The sequence below is a fragment of the Gouania willdenowi genome, chromosome 6 (assembly GCF_900634775.1).
Source record: "Gouania willdenowi chromosome 6, fGouWil2.1, whole genome shotgun sequence".
NCBI lineage: Eukaryota > Metazoa > Chordata > Actinopteri > Blenniiformes > Gobiesocidae > Gouania > Gouania willdenowi.
The window spans coordinates 50,177,195-50,200,760 of NC_041049.1; the positions used below are offsets into that span (position 1 = coordinate 50,177,195).

The 23,566-nt window shown below is 39.0% G+C and overlaps 1 protein-coding gene across 4 annotated transcripts in view; it reads left to right on the plus strand.

Moving 5' to 3' along the window:
• The first annotated feature begins 1,191 nt into the window (after nucleotides 1-1,191).
• Nucleotides 1,192-23,566, plus strand: part of mtss1la (MTSS I-BAR domain containing 2a) — a 43,260-nt gene continuing 20,885 nt past the window's right edge. For 2 of the 4 annotated variants that reach the window (XM_028450085.1, XM_028450086.1), the window contains exons 1-3: nucleotides 1,194-1,623; nucleotides 6,265-6,326; nucleotides 6,417-6,490. In XM_028450085.1, the coding sequence (XP_028305886.1) occupies nucleotides 1,555-1,623; nucleotides 6,265-6,326; nucleotides 6,417-6,490 (205 nt within the window). In that variant the 5' untranslated portion in view covers nucleotides 1,194-1,554. Of the gene's footprint in view, nucleotides 1,624-6,264; nucleotides 6,327-6,416; nucleotides 6,491-23,566 lie in introns of all 4 variants that reach the window. The other 2 variants (XM_028450083.1, XM_028450084.1) reach the window with 2 other exon arrangements.

The window sequence follows — 23,566 nt, forward strand, 5'->3', positions numbered from 1 at the left end:
GGGAAATTGAAGGATTTTATAAGAATTTTGAGTTTTCTTCAATTGTTTAACATTAAACATGACTGCAATCATGCGATATAAGCACTGGGAAAACTGTAAGATCCTGCATATATTGAGTTTCATTTACACAATGATTCATGTTTTCTCTATCGTTTCTACTTTCTCCTGTGGGCCGAATTGGATTATCCAAATGGCCGGATATGGCCCCTGGGCCATGAGTTTGACACTTGTGCTACCAGTGGTCTAATCTTTAGTTTTCTTCTTTGTGTATCTTTAAGTTGACGTCTCCAAAAATATACCAGAATCATGGTTGAATCCTGCTAACTGGGAATAGTGGGACTTCACTTTGAATTTCCTAGATTTTGTGACCAATTTGTATTTAATTAAGAGACATATTACGTCAAAATTTGAGGAGAATTGAAGGATGTTGTAAGAATTTTGAGATTTTTTTCAACTGTTTAACATTAAACATGACTGCAATCATGCGATAAAAGCACTGGGAAAACTGTAAGCTCCTGCATATATTGAGTTTAATTTACACAATGATTCACGTTTTCTCTATCATTTCTACTTTCTCCTGTGGGCCGAATTGGATGCTCCAAAGGGGCCGAATTTGGGCCCCGGGCCATGAGTTTCACAATCCTGCCCCCTGTGGTCTAAAATCGTTTTTCGTTGTGTATCTTTAAGTTGACACGTCTCCAAAACACACTAGAATTTATGGAGGTAGATTTGTGTCTTTCTTATTCAATCAAAAAAAAAAAAAAAAAAAAAAAAAAAAAACACTTTGTTAAAAAAAAAACCTTTTCAATCAAACAAAAAAAACAAAAACATTTTTAATCAAAGAAAACGTGTTCAAAATGAAATTATTTGGGTCTCATTTTTTTTCTTCTTTGATTGAAAAATATTTTGATTGAAGTTATTTTATTTTTAATTGAAAAGGTTTTATTGATTGAAGTGATTTTATTTTATTTTTTCCAATAATAAAGGCACACATCTACCCCCATAAGAATCATGGTCGGATCCTGCAAACTGGGAACAGTGGAAATTCACTTTTGTTTGTGTGGGGGCTGGAAAGGAGGGGGGTCTGAGGGAAATTGGGGGTGTTCCTGTTTGTCCCCTCTTCTTCCTCCTCCTCCACTGTGGGTCCATTCCCGTGGATGGTTTTTCCTGAGACATCTGCTCTGCTTTAAACAACGGCGCGCGTTCCCGCGGCTCCCAAGCGATCCCGTGTCCCGTTGTGCCCCCTCCCTCCCTCCCTCCCTCTCTCTCTCTCTCTCTCTCTCTCCCTCTCTCTCTCTCTCTCTCTCTGCTAAAGGCGGTGATCCTTCTCTCCGTGCGTCCTCCTCCTCCTCCTCCTCCTCCGCGCTCCATCCGTCCCGTGGCGGCTCCTTTTGTCTGCGCGCTCCGCTCCGCTCCGCATCCTCCACCGGCCGTAGGACAGAGAGACAAACCGATGGACACAGAAACACCTCCGTGTGGGAAGAAGATTGAGGAGCGTTTTCTTTGGCTGTGTTTTTAAGTCCTCCGCTCGTGTTTCCGTTTGTTTTGGACACCATGGAGTCGGTGGAGAGGGAGTGTGGAGCTCTGGGTGGATTATTCCAGGCCATTGTGAACGACATGAAGGTAAAGTCACATGTAGAAATGAATGGAGACACATGTTTTGGATGTGACCTTTATGGGTGCACGGCTGCTGATCACACACACACACACACACACACACACACACACACACATATATATATTTACTGCCTTTGTTTCTTACACCCCCCCCCCCCCCCCCCCACCACCCCATCCACATTTGGCTGCAGGACAATCTGAGAAGAGATGAAACATGTTTCTCTTTGTGTGTTATTTGCATACTGTGTGTGCAGCAGGTCTATGCCAGCCAGGCACAGGCAGTCCTAATCTGTCCAATTCACAACTCTGTGCAGGACTTCAGTACTAAACCCATATGTTAGATCTGACCAAACATTACCAAGCTGTCAATATTTATTAAAAAAAAAAAAAAAAAAAGAAAAAACAGGATTTTCTTGTAACTGTTGTGATAAGATGCTACTTGACGTCAAACAACTCTTTTCTGTCTCAGTGTCCCCTAGTCCAGGCTTAAATGTATCTGCTCTGACCAGAAAAACAAAGAAAAAGAAAAGACATTTGTCAATTAAAAAAAAAAAATAAAAAAAAAATAGTGTGTAGGATACTGTTTTAGTTTTGATCTCTATTTTGACAGTATTATACCGTAATACATTTTTGCAAAACAATGTTTGTCGTGGTGGGAAAAAAAAAACTCCATTGTAAGCATTTCCCTTTAACTTTGTTTAGTCATTTAAACTAGAAATCTAGCATTATACTCTTGTAAAAAAGTGCCATGCATACCATAATCATGGTCTTCACAAGTTCTTGTTTTTTTTCTGTATATTTGAACAAATGAGTTACAACCTGCCTGAATGAACCTTTCATCTGTTTACATTTGAGTTACGATAATTATTTGGTTAAAAAGGAAATCAATCAAGGCACATGGATGGATGGAATTCAGATTATCATGTTTGGCCAGTTGATAATGAATCATTTTGTTTAAATTTGATTTGATGATATTATCTATTTTCGCTATGTTCAGATATGTATAATTTGTTTGAATGTGATGCCTCACATTTTTCTATTATTGATGCTTCTGTGTGTCTATGTGTATGTGGGGGGAGGGGTCAAGTCAAGGAAGTTGAACCAGGGTGGTCTGTTGTTGTTCATTATAACAGATGGAAAGTGTGAACGTGTTCAGCAGCCTGGAGGCAGGAGCTGGCCTCCTCATTGTCCGTAGTGCTGATGGTGCTTCCAAAGTGTTAATACCAGTGAGCAGGTCAAGCATAAGCCAGCACTTTCAACCCACTGCTGATTTCTTATTGATTACTGGCTTGTGTGGACAGGAGGCCTTCGGACAGACTATTTATGGGCCACTCGTTTCGTCAAACTCCAATAAACTTAGCTTTCGGCTATTGGCAGCGCTTCTTTTGTTTCATGTACTTTCTTTTAGTGTTTGTGCTCATGCCACAGCGAGTGATGATCGTGTGTATTGATAAGCAGAGTAGATGAATAAGACTGGAGCCCTGAGTCAGCACAGTATCAATGTCCACAGTCTGAGACAGACATCTGACCTCATTCCAGGCGCCGAGTTGGGACGCGGGGGTAAAAAGGGGGGCTGGTCCCACTGACGGCAAACAATACTGTAGCATGGTGAACACTTTTCCTCATGCTACAGAGCACATGGGTCAAACTCAAGGCCAGGGGGCCAAATTTAACCCCTTAGACTAGAGCATCTAAATCGGCCCTCAGGAGTAATTTAAATTGAATCATTGTGTAAACTACCCACTGATTCAGTTTTAGATATCTCTGCCCCTCAAAACACACAAATTCAATGAAACTCCACAACATTTGCAGGGCTCACAGTTTTCCCATGCTTACATCACATGATGGCAGTCGTCTTTAACCTCAAATTGTTGGGGAAAACCTCTAAATTTGACCAAAAATCTGCAATTTTCCTCAAAATATTCGACAACATTTCCCCAAATGAAATACAAATTGGTCACAGAAACAAGGAAATTTAAAGCGAAGATATTGCAGTGACTGATATTTATCATTTATTGCTTGGATATTGTCCGTGCCGTATCATTTATAGGTAGAAGAGTCAAAACTAGGGCACATTTATTCCCTCAGGATTAATGAAGTATCTATCTATCTATCTATCTATCTATCTATCTATCTATCTATCTATCTATCTATCTATCTATCTATCTATCTAGCTAATAATAAAGTTACTCATTTTCCTGGCTAAAATCTGTGGCCCACTTGAGATCAAACTGCTCCGTATTTGGCCCCTGAACTAAAATTTACAGAGACAGCATAGTTCCTGCTTTGCTTTGGCATTCGAGCCTTATAAGGCTGCGATACAGAGGACAAGAAATACAGGAAGAGGTGTCGGAACAAGTGGGTAGATGTCGAGAAGAAGCAAGACATGATTCAGTTGGTTTACATGAGGGATCAAGGATTAGATCAAGAATTAGATCAAATCTTGGTGGCACAGGAAGATCAGAAAATGCTCTTGAGCGTCTCTGCCTACAAGCGGGAAGGGAAGGATAGTGCTCCAGACCTCTGAGCAGCGGGTACATGATAAGGAGAAGAGCCTCTCTGTCTATTATGGAATCGGATGATGACATGATTGTGTCCCCTTCATCTGCTTGGTAAGGAGCCTCCCACACCCTCCCCCCAACACACGCCTGGGAGTCACTGGCCACACAAGCTAATTAGACTTGTTGAAGTCAAGTGCGAAACAGCAGAGCTTATGAATGTACAGCAAATATTTCAGTCTTTATCTCCCCGGTTCACTTTTCAATTTCAAGACGGAGTTGGTTCTTTAGAATTAAACAGTGTAGCAAGAGCAGAGCTTTTATTCCAAATGATGAAGAGCCAAAGTCGTTTCAGATTGCTTCATGGCTATATATAGTCAGCATGTGTAACCCCCTCTAACTGCGCTCTGCCGAAGAGGCGCAGAGAGGTTATGCCCTTCATCTCCTTACTCCTGAACTAAAGCTTTTTGCTCTAATAGGATCGAGCCTTGAGAGTGCCTTATGTTTGGCTCATGCACATTTAAGTCAGAGCCGTGTGATGATCCCGGGGGAAATCTAATCCAGGTTTTTCAAAGCCAAGTTTAAACAGTCAGGAGGATGCACAGACAGGATCCATATGCACGTGCAAGACACATGCAAACATTAGAACATTCAACTCAAGACAGGTTTATTTCTCTTAAAAAGTGATAATATATCTAGTATATATTAAGTCATTCCTGTGTCTTTTATGGGTACAGATGGCAGTAAACATGTGAATGTTTCAATTTCTAAGGAGTATTTGGCAAAGTTTTGTGGCCGCAAGGGATCCTTTACAGCAAAAGGTTAACAAATCCTCATCTTATTTTCATGCATTTGAAATTTGTGTTAAACATTTTTAAAAGCAATGAATCGAACTCGGCTTTTATTTAAAGATAAGACGTTAAGGTGTCGGAAGTCTTTCACACTAAAAAATAATCTAAAACAGATGTAAAAGGTTTCAATTGATGCTTTGAAAGTTTGTTTTGATTTCCGCTGTTCACACTCCCTTTATTGACATTCTCCAAAAAGTTTCACACATTGCATTGTGGGAGGTGGAGTCCCGTAGACGGATACATAGAAGTGTCTTTACTTGATTCTTACTAATTTACTAGTTTGGTATTCTCCGTGATATCAACTCACTCTATGAGATATTTCATTTTGGCCTGATTGGGATCTTTCTCTGTAAGCCCCAAAAATAAACATCTGTTATTGTTTTGCCACACCATCAGAAATGTGTTGCGAGAAGGGGTGTGAAAAAAATTGATTTCACGATATATATATTGATTTTTTGGGTGCTGATTTTCAATCAATTTTTTTTATTTAAAAAATCAATTTAAAATCAATATTTTTGTGTATTTGTGCAATATTTCAGTAGTGGTTACAATACTGTCAATGTGTTGCAATGGTTATTTGATGCGCTTGATTTTATGATGACAGTGTGTAATGCCTGCAATATTTATGTATGCAGAGACATTTTATTTTCATATAATCTGTTCAGATCAGTGTTTAAACAATAGGAGAAAATATTTTTTCTTATTTTTGTGCATTATCAGTAACTCAGGGTGATTTATCCTTAATGTTTTCACTTACAGTTGTTACAATGCCGTCATTATATTGTCATGGTTACTTTGAGACTTCTACTCAGTAATTTCAGTGAAAAGAAACTTCTTTATTTTATGATGGCAGTGTGTAACACTGCATTTTCTTTTTTTCAGTGAAAATGTGCAAAAACACTAATAATGAATAATATATAGGATGTTTTGAAGCAAATAGTTTTGACTCAATTTGTCCTTTGAATGATCAATATCTTCTGATGAACATATACAGCAACTTGATTATTTTTCATCTCTACATTTAATTTTGATATTAACTGGGTAGAATATCGCGATAATATCGAATCGTGATCCAAGTATCGTGATACGTATCATATTAAACATCCTTGCCAATACTCGCTCCGAGTTGCGAGGCCACTTTGGCAGAGTTTTTTAGGCAAAACTCTTCTATCTATTCGTCTACTAGGACTCCACATCCCACAATCCAATGCACCAAACTTTTCCGAGTCCCTGCTTAGAGTATTTTCTGCTGACAGAAACATCCTTGTTAAGATATTTGCTTGTTTTTCAACCATCAGAGTTCATACCCAGTGTGGGAAGACTTCAGTGCCAAAGCTACAAAACTGCATTCTCATCTCAGGTGAGAAGTAACTCCTATAGTGATGGAGAGCAGGAAACCTCACTGATGAAAGCATGTTCTCCCCCTGAACACATGCCTCTTTATTTACAGGACGACCATGCTGGCAGCCGTGGCCTTTCTAGATGCCTTTCAAAAAGTGGCGGACATGGCCACCAACTCCAGAGGTAAGGAAGAGCTTTGTAGATAATCACTTTCACTGTTCAATTTGATCTGTTTGACAGTTATTGGTGGTGTGAAGCTAATGTCTCCTCATCTACTCAGCATTTATACTCACTTATCCTGTTCAAGCTGATGTGATGAAGCAGTTTATCCCAGTTTTACTCATAGGCAGGGTACACCCTGAACAGGTGGACCGTCCATCAGAGAACTGACACACAGGAACTAAATTCAACCCAAGATCCATTTTTAGACACTAGTTAACCAGAGGCCACTTCTGTTTCAGGGTTTACCCATTTTCCCATCCCGTTTTAAATAGGGTTAGTGGAGTCAACAACTGTTGGTTGGTTTTACATTCATATGCTTCAGACAACTTACGGACTTACGTAAGACTACTTCCGTTTGCGACAATTTTGACCCTCAGCCACTCATTTAATTGAAAAATTGCCATGGAAATGTGTGATATGGTCAGAAGACATCATTTGTGAAACCTTAAATACCACCAACTGACAAGTCAAATATTGCACGAAATTCCACGCAGCCGTTTTCTTGGAAGTGTGACGCTTCTGCAGTGAGATGTCAACAGGTAAAATGATCACCAGTTGAACTAGTACACTATCAGATAAACCGGTGGCTTTTCATAATTATCTGAACCTCTTGTTCATCACAAAACATTAAAAACACATTTCAGATGAAGCTTTGCGTAACATGATCACTAGTCTAACCGTAACTCATAGCACAAGTTTAGATAACGAGTGAAATTGGACATGTTAGTTTGTGTGCTGCACTTGCTAGATATTCAGTCACTTATTTTCCAAGGAAAATACAGTGTAAATGTGTGATAGCATTTAAAACATGCAATGGAGGTATTTCAAGGTCGCATTTGGCTGGATTTGAAATAAAGAGAGAGGAAAAAATGTAGATGGCCTTGAGTCATAGCTGCTTTTGACATGTTCAAACAGTTCTAGTTTGATGTTTTAAAAAAACTTATTATGAAAAGGTCATACCCAGTGTAAGTATGTAAGTTTGCCTGGAGTTAAAGATATAAGTACACCCTAAAACCACTTTTTTTCTGCTGAATAGGTGAAAAATAAGAATGAAAATGATTGGAGTGGATGCTAGTCCCACTCTTCAAGTATTTAAATTGAAAGCTTTCAGTTGTAAAATGTCAGAGTGAATGCTCTCTATATGGGTTGAACGCCAGTTATTACAATTTAATTTTGCTATTGGCTGAGATTCGCTCATTGACGACTTTTTGGATCAGTGACATCACTAATCGTCACTATTGGCCCCGCCCATCCCATAAAATATGGGAGGAGGGACTAGGTTTCATCCTCTCACAGCCCTCAGGGAGCATTGATTGACAGCTCCATGCTGAAAGGTGCAGCGCTCTGGAGGCGGGGCTGCTGTGACTGGGCGTGTCTTAACTTCTCTAGGAGCAACGTAAGGCCGTAATCAAGGCTTTTTTTTGTATTTCACCCTAGTGGCAGGTCAGCAAAAACCTGGGGGTGCATCATTTTTCAAACTGCATTGTTTTTCCTTACCCAAAAATATCGAACGTTATCGTTATCATGAGCCCAGTGTCGTATATCGTTCCATCCCGTGAACTTTGTAGATCGTCCCACCACTAGTATATACACTTGGTGCAACAAACACAGAACGATTAATATGATGTGTTAATCTATATCACATGTGTCAAACTCGCTGGCACAGGGGCCAAATCTGGAACTTTAGAGCGTCCATTTCGGCCCATAGAACACAGTAGAAATGACAGAGAAATTACCAAAGAATCCAGTTGTAGACATCTGAAATTCACCAATCTAATGAAACCTTACAATATTTTTAGGAGCTTGCAGTTTTCTGTTGTTTATATCACATGAATGCAGTCATCTTTAATGGCAAATTGTGGAAAGAACTCTCAATTTTTTCACAAATCTTGCAGATTCTCCAAAACAATTCCACAAAATTCCTCTAAATTACTCAAAAATTAGTAAGAAAATCAATAAATTTTGAGGTGAAGATCCAGCAGGGACTGATATTAAAACTAGGACACAATTGATGTTCAAATGGTTCTTTTTCTCACCTAAAATCTACGGGTGTCCCGATTGGATATCGGATATCGGTCCGATATCAACCTGAAAACAAATATTGGATATCGGATTGTTTTTTTTGTTTTTTTTCCCAATTCGTTTTTATTTATTTTGTTCAATTGTAGAATACTGTAGATATTATGTTGAAGGTTAAAATGTATGTAACCAATTGGTTAATAATAAATGGGTCAGTGTTTCTCATACCTACTGTTGCTGGCTATTGTTCTCTGTTTGAGTGACATCACTTGATCAAGTCTTTTCTAATATTCCACACTACAAAATAAGTATTTTTATTATTAAAGAAAAAAAAAAAAGTAATAAAAGTATGTATGATTCATGCTGATATCGGATCAATATCGGTATTGGCCGATACACAAATCCTGCAATAACGGTATCATATCGGAAATTAAAAAGCTGTATCGGGACATCCCTACTAAAATCTGTGGCCCACTTGGTCCACATTTTAACCCCTGAACTAAAATGAGTTTGACACCCCTGATCTACAGTGTTACGCTAATCAATTGTTTTCATTCCGCTACAGCAATAAAGTATGGTGTTTGTTTCAGATTGATTTTATTCTATTGGTGGTTCCTATCACTTTTTTCCTTAAATGTGATGTCAAAAGTCGTTTCTCTGCAGGCCAGACAAATTGAAATAATGTAGCATGGAAATGAGCTCTCGCTGTGAACTCTCACTCTGTAATTCTTCCACAGTAGGGAGACCAATGTGAGGTCAGGTTATGGTGGGTGGTGGGGAGGGTGGGTTCATAGAAATGAAAATCTCAGCTTATCGTTTCTTAGGCCTTAATGAGGTCTGCTGATCTGCTTTGTCACCCTGATCGTAGCAGCAGACAGGCTGGCTGATGAACACACGTTTCCAGATTTCTTTTGAGTCGATCGTGGAGAGCCGTATGTAGGTCAGAGAAATCCTGAGCGAGCGTGGAAAGAAAGAGTCCTGACACTCACACACACATGCACACACACACACACACACGCACACACACGCACACACACACACACACACACACACACAGACGTACACAAACAAAAAAAAAACAATCACACAAGTGTAGAGAGGCGCACACGTATAATCAAAGGGTGACAGCTGGTAGTCGGTCAGCTGACCTCACAGGTCACATACCAGCACGCTGCTGCTTTTGAGCTGTTTGACTTCCACTGTCTCTCAGTGACCATTTACCGCTGGCAGAACTCAAAAGCTTTTCTTCACCAGTGTTCACACATTGTCACCGCTTTTCCTTGCACAAACCTTTCCAGTGAGAGTGGAGTATATTACCATAGTGACCCGTAAGGCTGCCATAAACGATTCCTGATGGAAGTGTATTTGAGTTGTGTGAGATGAAGCAAAGGTAAACTGGGGTCAGCCTACTGACTGTGAGCAGCTGGAAGCCTGTTTCAATAAAACCGTGGTAGAGACTTAAGAGGCGAGCAGTAAAAGATGAGTGAAGCGGGGACTACAAAGAGATGAGAGGAAAAAAGGAGGGAGTTTGGAAAATGTAGATGTATTAAAATCCCTGTAAGTGTGTCACTCGTACACTCTGCTGCTGGGACATTAACTGTGGGATTAATCTCGTCTCTCTCTGACCACACAGTGTAAGAGAGAGACTATTTCAATTTAACAGGAACTAATAAAACAAGGACTACACCAGTGCTGAGCAGATTATGTCTTGTTCTGATTGTGTGCAAAAATGTTAAATTTCCAATTTTAGCTGTTGCGTAACTGACATGATACTTTTCCTTTTTATCAGATATTAATGATAAGAATCTTAAATATAGTCTTCTAGATCAGGGGTTCTGGTTTCACATTTTGCCATGGCCATTCAATCGCGGTAACACACTTACATAATCTTTTTTGAAACATGAATCTATATATTTTCCTGTGCAACATGCATTTCTCAGCCTGCCCGTCAAAAAGAGAAGTTTCTGTCAAAATAACAGACAAGTCCATGACCCAAAGTTCTCAAAGTTTTTTGGCCCACGTACCCCCTTTTTCTTATTTCTGAATCAAAGTACTTCCTTTGTCTGACTACAACATTTTTCTCAGAATACTATGAAAAAACAGCTCTAGATCATAATGATGGAATGAATGAGTGACAAAATACATTTTAAAGAATCTCATTTTGTAAATAAGTGGAATGAAACAGTATTTAATGCCTTCTGAATAGATTTATTTCTATAGTTTGTATACTTTCTGGTCACCTCCCACCTGCTGTAGGACCTTGTGTTTTCAGTTCATTTTCTAATCAAGATTATTTCCATCATTATAATGATTATCATTTTTAACTAAAAAAATAAACATCATAAAACACCATATTTTTAATGGTTTTATTTGTTAATTTTTCACTTTCTCTCTCAAATAACCGCTGTAGTGCCATCGTACCCCCATTTTAGAAACACCGTTCTAGATTGTAATTTATTTTAACATATTTAAAATTTTTGTTCCACAATGGAAGTCGATGTTTGTGCAACTCCTGAATATTATATTTGGCCAAAAGGTCTCTCAATGTTCAGACAGCTCAGGCCCTTTAATGGAGGGATTGTTTTAAAAGGCTCTGTGCTCCCACCATTCATCCTAGTCCTAGTCATCCTTTCTTTTAAAGTTTTTTTGGGCAACGTTTCATTTTGCCTTTCATTATCATATAAGACTTGAAATCATTCTTAGAATTCCATCATCCTGCTGTTGACGAATCCCTGTCAAAGTTCTGTGCGTTACTAGTCCTCTTTGACAGCGATTCTCAACTGGTGGGTCGTTACCCAAAAGTGGGTCGCGGAGCTGTGCTGGGTGGGTTGCGGACAGCTGGTCAAAAATAAATAAATACTTAATGTCTCTCATTTTGGTCTTGTCTTTTATTTTGAAAGAAGCTTTTCTTTTGACAGGCATGTTGTCAAATGCATGTAGCATAGGAAAATATATAGATGCATCAAAATAAAAAAAATATTATATGTGTGTGTTTTCAACAGTTATTTTTGAAAAACTAATTTTGGTTGGTTAAATTCTGAAAAAAAAAGAAGTGGGTCGCAATTTAATGACCGTGGCAAAATGTGGGTCCCAGGAAAAGCCCAATTGAGAACCCCTGCTCTTTTGTTTGGTTGTCTTTGACAATAATTGTTACCTCCGCCATGCGTGAAGCGCAGAGTGGAAGGTTATGTTTTAACCTGCGTTTATCTGTCTGTCTGTCTGTCTGTCTGTCTGTCTGTTTGTTTGTTTGTTTGTTTGTTTGTTTGCAAGATAACTTGAAAGGTTATGAATGGATTTGGAAGAAATTTGATGTTGTGATGTTCTGGATTACTAAAAATTAGAAAATATCAAAAATAGGAAAACAGGAGCTATGCCTGATCCTGCTTCTTTAAGTGCGGTGGCTTATGGGTAATGCGCGGTGGCTTATGGGTAATGTAGTAGTGCTCGGGAAGTGCATTGTGTCTACTGTATGTCCCGTCCGTTACCCGTACTGTACTTGTCGGACGTCTGTGCTCTCCAAGTGCTCTAGTTTTCATCTGTTCTGTATGTATGTGCTTTTACCTTATGTATACTAATTGTGTCTTTGCTTTTAAAATGGTATTCTGAGTTTGAAATAAAGAAATATGATGATGATGATGATGATGATGATGATGATGATGATGATGATAATATCAGTTATTGCTTATGATAATAATGTTAATAATCAGCAGGGCTGTGATGATATGTTTTTTGTCCCAGTTTGATTTTATCACTTGGGTGCTGATTCAATTTACAGTTTAATTACCTTATTTTCCTGATCCAAAAACAAAGGCTGAATCATACACTTACTGTATATAGAAACAATACAACTTTTGTCTTAAAAGAAAACAAATAAACAATGCACATAAGTCAGTCGGTCTGATATTTATTTTAACTGCATAAAAGTTCACTACAAGAGAAAACAATAATATTTTTTTTTTTATTGTCACATAAAAAACATAATTAATTAAAAATTGAAAATCACAATGTATTGTAAATCAGCATTTTTCCCTAAAAAAACCTGAAACTCAAGTGTTTACATTTTGGTCAACTTTACAAGAGTTTCTACCAAGGTTGAGTAGACAATGAATCACACAAAATGAACAATGGGATCATAATCTAAGATAGGATTCCTACAGCAGTGTATTCCAGCCTTTTGTGAGCTTTTCATGGCACCTCATGGTTTGACTATACTGTCAGCAGTTTATGTACAGTATGAAGTACATCCTGGAGTAGCCTACTAAAATGGTGGAATTACTTTGCTTCAATTGGTAAAGACACTAAACACAATCTGTAGCTCAATAGTTATTGTAAAAGTAACTAAATAGAGTAAGTTGAACAGTGGTTCTCAAACATTTTTGGCTCAAGTACCTCCCTTCTCTTATTTCTAAATCCAAGTACCCCCTTTTGTCAAAATACAACATTTAAAAACAACTATAGAGCACAATGTTGGAATAAACGACTAATAACACACATTATAAAGACTCTCATTTTGTAAATAAATGGAAAAAAACAGTATTTAGTGCAGTGGTTCCCAACATTTTGTGGATCATGACCCTGTTTTTATATCAAGTTGAACTAGATTTATATTTAACAAAGTCAAATACACTTGTTTAAAATTCTGTTGTTTTAATGTAAAAAATTTTTTTAAAATAATTAAAAAAAAAATAATTTTTCCAAATTTTCAGGTGACCCCATTTAAACTTCAGGACACCCCACATGGGGTCTTGACCCCAAGATTGAAAAACCTTTTTTAGTGGCTCCTGAACAGATTTATTTGTGATGTTTTTTATCATTCCCGGTCATCTCATGCCTGGGGTGGGACCAAGACTGACACGTTGTTATTTGTTAATTTTCCACTTTCTCTCTATCTCTACCCCTGTAGTGCCATTGCGTACCCCTAGGGGTACATGTACCCCCATTTGACAAACACTGGTATAGAAGATAGAAATATTGAGGAATTGATTTATTACTATTAAATGCTTCAGTGTTTTTTATCTCTGGAAAATGAACAAAGCCAGCTCTTTAGGCATTATTGATGCTGTTATTTTTCCATGGATAATTCAAGTGTCTGTAATAAATAAAGCAGCTCTGTTGATGCTGCTAACCCGAATACTAATTCATTTCTTTCCCCTGTGGGAGCTGTTTGTGCCTCCCTCTGCATGCATCCTAGGCCTTTTAATTAATTTGGGTGCAGGAATGTCGATAATCATTGGAGTTGGCTCACGGTGAAATAGGACTAACCTTTGAACCTCAGCCCCCAAAGCCGGTGATGCAGCTGGAACCTTTGAAATGGCAAAAATAGATTACAGTCCAGATTGTTTTTGTGTTCTGACACTAAACAATCAAGAGAGTTTAAGATTCCTTGTCACACAACTTTATTTCCGCTTCTGTATCTGCAGCTGCTGAACTTTGCTCTGGTTTGTGTTGATGGTGTTCGTCCCTGGTCTGCACAGCTTGTGGAGTCCTGCCTGCACTGCTGGGGGCAGACACAGGCCAATGAACTGTTGGCCATCAACGCTCGCGCCCCGGTTCCCTCTTGTGTTTGGGGACGAGTTGCAGCTGCCTGCACAGCTGGAGATTTCAAACTGTTCTTCCTCTGCTTCCTTTAATCTACCTTTGACACCCCCCTGCACCTCTTTAAATCTCACACACACCATCTCCAGTCGACACATGGTTCTTCTTCTTGAGCCAAAATGTCATTCATTGTCATGAATTCCTATCTCATGCTTGTGTTGAGGCCATTTATAATTGTAATCATGTAATTGATATTTAATTACAATTGTGGTGTAATTATAATTGTCAGTGTAATTGAAAACATCTGTTGCTGTAGTAATCATAATTGAATTGTAATTAAGTTCAGATAATTTACTCTGTATTTGTAATTGGCATCTAACTTCTAAGAAACTACAGTAGGGTTAGCCCACACCAAATACATTAATACCAATATTTTTATGGATAAGGAAGCTTAACATGATAATCACGAGATTAAAACAATTTAGGTGATAGATAATATGTTTTACACCTGATTTAAGACTTGGGTCAAAACTTAACCATTATTATAAGAGATGCTAACAGAAAGCTAACACAAGAGGAAGGTTACATTTTATGGGGTTATTTATTAAAGGCTCAGTAATTGTGATTAAAACCAGATTCTGAAAGATTAGACTCTCTACTTTCATCAGAAAATGTTTGTTTATAGCTTGCTTCATTCTTCCGTATTCAACAGTTGAATAGAGGCAAGTTTCACACAAATTGCCAGTATCTGACAAAAAGCTGAGAAAAAAGGCTTTTTCTGAAAAAACCTGTCAGTGACATTGAGGCAATTTTTTATTTTATTTTTTTTGCTTTAGTAACACCTCAACATTGGCTTCCTTCTATAAAGCAACAAAAACAACACTGAGACCGCTTTTTTGGCAACATTATTATTATTTTGCTGTCTAGGTCAGAATTGTATGGGTTTCTTACTGTGTTTTGACCTTCCTCCAAGTCTCTCCCCCGTCAATCTCCACACATGCAACTTCCTCCTCATCCCGGACATGCTGAGTCTCACCGCTTGCCCTCGTTTGTTGATTGTTTTCTCTCAATAATCCACTTTGGTCCACACATGCTCTGGTCGAGTGTGTGCTCCTGTGAGCTGCTGTTAGCTTCACCATCAACTCTTGTAGCGCCATTTTTGGGTCTCGTAAACTCTTTTCCTCTCCCTCTGACCTCTGCCCATCACGGCAAATCTCTCATCCAAAGGTCCGCTGTTGCCACCTAAATGGCACCACTTGGTCACTACATCATAGTACAAGCCTGATATTTATGCAAGGACTCCGCCACACAGTCTCCTAGCAACCCCTTTCGAAAAACACAATTGACATATTTTTACGTCAATGGCATCACGCGTTTGGATTTGAAATGACATATTTTTATGTCAATGGCGGTGAGTGAGTTGAGATCTTATGTGCTCTGAAAAAAGAATGAAGAAAATCTGTCACCTGTAGCAGCTCTAAGCCTGTAAAAACTTCGACCAATGAAAAAAGATGGTTCGTTTTTTATTAACCAATCACGTCTTCCTGTCTCCCCGCTCCTTCTCGACCCCTCAGCCCACACTCAAAGTGCGTCACTGGTAACAGAGATAAAACAGAGTTTTTAGTCACATTTTTTAACATATATAATGATAAAGTTTAGTGTTTACTCACCGCTGAATGAGACATGAGATGACGTAGTTTCTACACAATACAAGCGATGAGCTTAAGTCTGCTTCTGGAACACCGGCGCTCATGCATGTGAGTGAGGGGGCGTGGCTTTAGAGGGAGCACAGAAGGGAGGGGATGGGTAAAAGCGGATGCTACTTTTAAAATCATGCTAGTTTTCGAAAAATTACATACCCTGACTTTAAGTAATTGAGAACACAATTGTAATTGACTTTCAGTAGAAAAATAATAATTGTAATTTTAATTGTAATTGGAAAAAATGCTGGTCACCGTAATCATAATCTAATTGTAATTGAAAAATGTAATCGACCCTAACCCTGGTTAGAAGGCAACTTTATTTTTTATGCAACTATGAGATGATGATACAGTTTCCTCACCTCATTCATCCTCTCTTTATCCTTCCTGTTGTCCTTTTTTAGAGTTTACGGTCTTGGGTGTGGCATCAGGGAACGTGTTTTAGGAAGCAGCTGGAGGAGTCGAATGCCAGCCGTTGTGGCACAGTTTCCGACAGCGTGCTGTTCCTCTAAGCTAACTTGATGGACCAGTAACTGAAGGCACGCCTCTCTCTGCCAATGAACCGCATCCATCTGGGTTCCATCAAGTCCGACTCGTTGCAAAGGCCATGTCAGACGGTTGAAGTGGAGAACTTAAGGCTTGTAAAGATGCGTGTGTCACGTTTCAACACCGTTGTTGTTTGAACTTAGTTGACGTCCTGGAGTCTTTGGAGTCTTTTATGGCGTGACTGGTCAGACTAATGGGTTTTAGAATGTCAAATTGACATTTTCTGGTGCTATAAATGTTGCGTGAAGTCACATTGGACTTATTCTGTGTGTGTAAGAATGTTTATAGCTTTGGATCTGCTGAATTAGTTGTCAGCTTGATCATATACAGCCATTAATGGTCCCTCTGAGGTGAAGCACTGTTTCCATGGTTTTTGCGGAGTGAAAAAGTCTGCTGACCTGGGTGGGGGTTGTGGTGACAGTGGGATTTCCACAGCTCTGGGTATCCAGGCTAGGCAGAGGCGTTTAGCTAATCCTCTTAGGCCCTCTCTGAAACACACAGATACAGACATCCTCCTCTTTCTTTCCTGATCAGCCATTCCCTGCTTTAAAAATTCACACGTTTGGATCATTGGTCGGACTCTGCAAATATATACTCGACGAAGCTGAGACCTTTCACTCTTTACATATGCACACACCAGAGTCAGTAGAATACACACACAGCAGTGTGCAAATATGAACAAAGCACTCCCCTTGGTCTTTGCTGTCTGTGTCTGATTGCCTTGTCTTTTTATTTTTACTCATGTAGTTGGTGCTCAGTAGAGGTATGCTTGTAGATCAGTGTGTCAGTAAAGCAGTAATCTGCTCTGTAGCTGGACATCTACGGGTTGGCAGATGGGACGGATATCCCTACTCGCCATCTGGCCGACCTGGCATGGGCGAGATGTAGAGGTGGCCTAGTGCAGAGAGAGAGAGAACTGGGGATTACTCTCTTCTCTGCTTCTTCAGCACCTCAGCTATTTTACAGACATGTAAAATAATGAATATACCCATGGGACCACGACAAATATCCATCAAGCTTGGCGTTTTATCTACACGCTTGTTTGAAGCCTGTGTTTTAGGCCAGAGCAGAGGGGCTGGTATTGTGGATTTGAATTCATAAAATGAGCTTAAATTTGACACACATGTGCACTCAATCATACAAATGGGAAGGCAAGCTTATATTTTCTGGTTCTGTTGTAACTGTATGCCAGGTACTTTATGAACTCCATCAATGATGTTTATTTTGCGTGTGTTTTTTGGAGATGAACCACCAAAGTTCTATTGGAGGATTTTGGAAGCTTTTAAATCAACTCTGTGCAAAAAACTATCAAGTGAGGTGAGGTGAGTGCAGGTTTGTTTGGAGGAACAGGAAATAAGGGAATCGATATGGGATAGAAAACAAAACTTTTGGTTTTGGCCAGAACTTTTATTCTGAGGTGAGAGGAAGACAAACATAACACTTGAGGGAACACTGTGTACTACTGTACCCTGAGCATTAACTTAGTATGGATGTGATCGATGAAGAATGGAGATATAAAACAGGAGGGCCTGGTTGTTATCTCATTAGGGACTGAATACATCACCTTGATAATTTGACCAAACTAAGCCTTAGAAAAAGCATTCCCCTGCTGCAGCTTCCACAATACAACTTCAACAGAGACTCATTTTTACACTTTGACATTCAGTTTCAAAATGTGAGCGGATTTTCTTCCTGTTACTGATGGAATACTTAAGAAATTCAGTCCATAACACAGTAGCTCATAGTAGGATTTCATCACTGTTTTTCTTTGGTGTTCTCTTCAGCATCAGGTCAGCCAAAAGCCTCTTAGGCAGAAAAGTGTATTTGATTGTACAGCTTGGACAAGGTGCATGTTCTGCGATAAGTTCAGGGACAGTTTGAATAACTGAAAGTCCTCTTGAGGATCTAGGACGTTTAGGCTTCAGACGTAGAAGGGACGGCAGTGGTTTCACTATTTTTGGCAAAGAGAGAGAGAACACCAACCTTAGCTTAAATAGATCATAAGAGTTGTTCTCTGATTTAAGAACAGAAGATGTGTTTGTGCAACAAGAGGACTTAAACAGTTTCTGCTTTTCCATGACCCTTGGAAATGCGCAAAATCTAAATAGCAGAATAAAAACTGCTTATGGAAGCACCTGAACTTCGAAAGAACATTCAAATATTGGTAAAAGTTTTTACGCTTTCATAAGGAGGTTTTTCAGATGTTTCGATATTGAAAGTATCGCAAAAGCACAATTGAAACACTTTTTCTGCAATTACACGTCACAGGATGTGACGTACCTGGTCACATGACGTGATGTACTTTCTCTCCGAGAAAACATGACGCGATATGTGTGGACAGAAGAGGATATCAAGAGATGTCTTAGCATTATACCTAGAAAGTATTACTGCTACTTTAGACAATATTCAACAAAGGAATGCAGGGTGTTATAAGGAGGTTTTGAGCATCTATCTTCCTGCAGCGAAGTCTCGCGGGATGAGATTTCACGAGAGTTACGAGGCTCGAAACAACCTTTAATGGAAACAAAGTGCAATTATACTTTGTCAAAATTCTCAAAATATTGCTTCTAATTTGTGAAAGACTGTAATGGAAACACAAGTAGTGACTACACTAAGACAAGCTTCTGTCTCTGTCTGTGTAAATTCCAACTTGGGCATCAGTGATCCAGTCGGTCACTTAAAGGATTTTCAAATCCACATTCTTTAGCTGTAAAGAGGCCTAGGAGACTTGAGGAAACGATCCTCCCATCTTCTCTAATGAAAAGCATGTTTAGATGAGGGGAGGCAATTATTTTTAGCAACATTTTTGACCCTCAACAGGAAGCTCCTCCAGCAGAGGGATATTACTTCCTCTAATGTTCTCTGTCTTCTTCGCTCTCCTGCTAATGTACTCCAGAGCGTGTTTACAACACATCAGGGCACATTGAGTTCCGTCTGTGGGTGTCTCTGATTAGGAGGTATAACTCACTGTTTGTACGGTCTGGCCAGGCAGCAGTGGGACGAGTGTTACAGTGAGACCTCAAGATCATTTTGTCTGTTTTACAATTTGGGTTTTCAGACAATAAGATAATAGTGTTTTATCAGATAAAGACATGTTGTAGGCATCAGATTTTTTTATTTTTCAACAGAGTCAGTGTTGAAAGAAAGAAGAAGAATGGAAAATACTTTTCAGATCTTTAACTTTTACTCAACTATCACATCTCTTAGGGTTTTATTTGTGAGTGCAGCGTAACTTTCTGACTATGTTAAAATCTTGAAAAACAGTAATTGGGAATAGGAAGTTTTTTTATGCAACTTTTAAAGTTTTAAGTCTTGTCTACTGGATCTGTAAGTCTTGCTGCAGGCGCATTGCCCAAAATTCTTCTTGTTCTGCAATTCATATCAATGTTTGGCAGTTTTTTTTGCAGAACTCTTCCCTTCATCAGAGGATGCAGCAGATAGAGACATCTCTGATACTGACTGCTCCTACTGTGCTGCATCACCAGGACTCCTGCTGAGCTTTGAAGTTACTGCTTGATGATGTGAATGCGTGATCTTTCATCAAGTTTTAAAATTCAGAAATGTGAGCTGCATGTTTGGTCAGCGCGAAACAAAATGAGACCAGTGTGGCTGACAAAATCAAAGCGGAGCATTCTGCTGCTCACTTTTCCAAAAAACTTTTGCTCCTCTGACATGAAAAATGAATAGCGGTGAAGATTAAAACAGGCTAGTTGGTGGTTAACAACACTGACTCACTGCTCTGATGTTGTGACTTTGGACTTTGTTGTGAATTTTACTTGTTCTCCCTCAGGGTAGATTGAAAAACATTTATGCTATAGGAAGAATGTGACTCTTTTTTTCCTGTGAGCCTGGTAGCAAATGTGTGTAGTTACTAGCTAATAGGGGTGGTGAAAAAAAAAACTGCTAACATATTATTCATCATTTAAATTTTCACGATTATGAATTGTTTCTTACATTTCCAATGATCTATTAGTTAAAGGGATCCTCCACTGTTTTTACAAATGTGGTCTAAAACCTTTGAAATGTCCTTATTAGAAGAACTTTGCCTAACCCTACTTTACCGTTATAGAGCCCGTGCGCTGCCATGTTGTTTTAGTCCATTCAGTTCTATAGCTGTCAAGCATTCAGGATCATTTAGAAGCTTTTTCAGGCAAAAATGGGTTGCTCTAAAAATCAGTTTAAAAAGTTGATGTAAACCTCTTTTGTTTACCGAAATTTGATAAACAAAATCCGTGACCTGTAAAAATCTGTGACCGCAGGGGGCGACAGTTCCAACTCTGCTGTTTCGTAGATGGCATGACGATGCATGTAAATACAGGCAACCAGGATCGACTGATTAATGCCGACCCAAGTTTAATTTGTCTGCTGCAAAGAACTGTCGGCATTAATGAGCAGCAGTCACGGATTTTGTTTATCAAATTTCGGTAAACAAAAGAGGTTTACGTCAACTTTTTAAACTTTTACTACATTTTAGAGCAACCCAAAGCAGCACAAGTTGTCATTTTGATTGAAAAAATGACAACTGAATGCTTCACTGCTATAGAAATTAATAGACTAAAAGGGGCGATTTGTGTCACTGATGACGTCATTTCTACATGGCGGCACACAGGCTCTAAAACGGTGAAGTAGTCCTATTTTAAAAAGTTAATCAAATGAATATAGTGCAAAATAATGCATTTTGTGTGGCATAGATTTTCTAATAAGGGCATTTTAATGGTTTTAGGCCACATTTGTAAAAACAGTGGAGGATCCCTTTAAATCTTCCAAATTGTAATACAAACCAAGCGGGTTCTCCTAATTTGTATATTTCAATTACACTATATAATATTGAAGGTGCTGTGAGGTGTTACTCAAAAGACAAGACTAATAATTCAGCAACTGACTGAGGTTGAGTAAAGGATCAATAATCAGCAATAAACAAAAATCAAATAGTTTGTTACCAAAATATTCATCATAGTTTTCCGCTGACTACAGTACCTTCTGGATCATCACCAAAATCAAACTCATTCTTCCTTTTGATATTGTCTATCAGCTCACCAAATTTCATTTAAATCCGGTCATCTGCTAACAAACATCCACATTATCAGACGCCTGTGAAAACATTTCCACCTTGGCAAAAATATTGATATTTTCGTCAACTATATTCACATGGGACAAAATAGAACTGTTTCTATTTTGGAAGGTGTCCATTCAAAGCTACTTTTGTTCCATGGAAGGCAGAGCAAGCCTTAATACCATCCCATATCAGGTTGATAAATGGTAATTGAATCTTTAAAAAAAAAACTATTTTTATCCTGTATATTTTAGTCGACTATATCTGTAACAGATTTAGTCGACTGAAATCTTAATGCCATTTAGTTGAATAAAATGACTATAACTGAAATAGTCCTGATGACTAAGTTTGGACTAAAACTAAGTTGCATTTTAGCCGAAAGATCTCCACACTGAAGTAGTCTCAAAGTGCTTTACAAAGTCAACTCATACACCCAATCACACTGACATTCACACACCAATGGGACTGAGCTGCCATGCAAGGTGCTAGCCACTTGGGGTTCAGTGTCTTGCCCAAGGACACACAGACACAAATAGACTACGATTGAACCTCCAACCTCTCCATCAGAAGACGACCTCTCTACCGCCTGAGCCAGAGGTGCTGTTTAAAATAGTCATATAATTCAGCAAGATCAAAAATCAGCAATAACAGAAAATCGTATCAAGAATCGTTAAAAATCGAAAATCGTTTTGTAATCAAATTGAGACTTTAATAATCAGAATCACATCGAATGGAGAATTTGGGCTGATTACCCAACCCATTTGTGTACTTGTATTCTAATAAATTGTGTATGTATTTTATAATTGTGTTACACCTGCATCTTCCAGCTAATAATACAGTACTTCCACGCTCCCAGACGGATCGAAGCCAAACAGCACTCTTTCTATTTTTTGATCCCTCGGCCTCTTTCATCCATCAGTGGCCTTTGCTGTGCCCCTGCCACTTCACATTGTGCCTGACTTGAAAGAGGTGAGGCAGTCTGAAGTCAGGAGGCTTAACTGTCCGTGCCAGCTGCACTCAGCTCCGTGGCCAAGGTGTCAACGTGAGGAATAACTGGTGGAATTTCCATAGCTTAGCTGCAGCTATGTGAGAGCTCAGCCAAATAGACATCATCTTCCTGGAAGTCTCCCACTAAGGATGTTCTGTTCCTTTTCTACACAAACATGCTTTATTGACAAAGGTTGCTGAATGAGAGCAGAGTCAGCGGAAGCACCCTTTGGTCTAAGAAAAGCTGAATTCTGCAGGAAAACTAATTGCAGCACTTACAGTACATGTTGAATAAGGCTGTTACTACTGGTTGGTAGTCTGAGAACTTGTGAAATCTGAACCAAGCAGCAGGTTTTTGACAGTTAAACATCAGCCCCCATGTTGAAGTCATCACAGACTAAGGGCTGAGTTTAGCCCGTGGCTCCATGGCAGGAGAACCCCCTATAAAGCAGACATATTAAAACGCTCCTCCTGCCCTGAGGAGTGAAGGGAGTTAATCAGAACCAGAAGCCTGGATGAAACCACTCACTAAAACTCAGACCACACTGTACTGGTTTGGTTACTGGAGCTTGAGGTTCCCATTAGATTTCAACCACTGGGGGCTCGACCTTTCTACTAACAATCTCATGTACATCTCGACATATACAGCAGTGACAGTTTATGTTCAGTGTATACGCTGAACCAAGCGTTGTCAACATCACACGCACACCTAAAATGAATCATTGCAGCCGCAACTTTTTTTGTTTGCTCAATGTGGATTCATGGAACTTTGCTTTGATACCGGTCTGTGTTTTAGGTACTAATCCCAGTTCAATGGTACGAGCACAGTGGATCCCAACCTTTTTTGGAGACGTATTTTTCCTAGAATTACTTTTTGATCATATGTTAAGTTGAGGTTTCATTTATTCAATCAAGGTTTTTCAGGAAATGTTTATCTCCTGACATGTTTCGACTGTCAACTGCCAGTCTTTGTCAGAGGAGTTCTGCTGATTGCCTTTGATGGTTCCTTTGAAGCTTCACCTCACTTATGTATTAGTTCCAGCAAGATTCATTTTGTCTTCTTTTTTTAACAGTATGTTGAGGTTTTGTTTTTTCAGACAAGGTTTCTCAGGACATTTTTATCTACTGACACATTTCGACTGACTGAAAAACCTTGTCTGAAAAAGTTGAAGAACACTGTACTCGGAGTTCCGATTT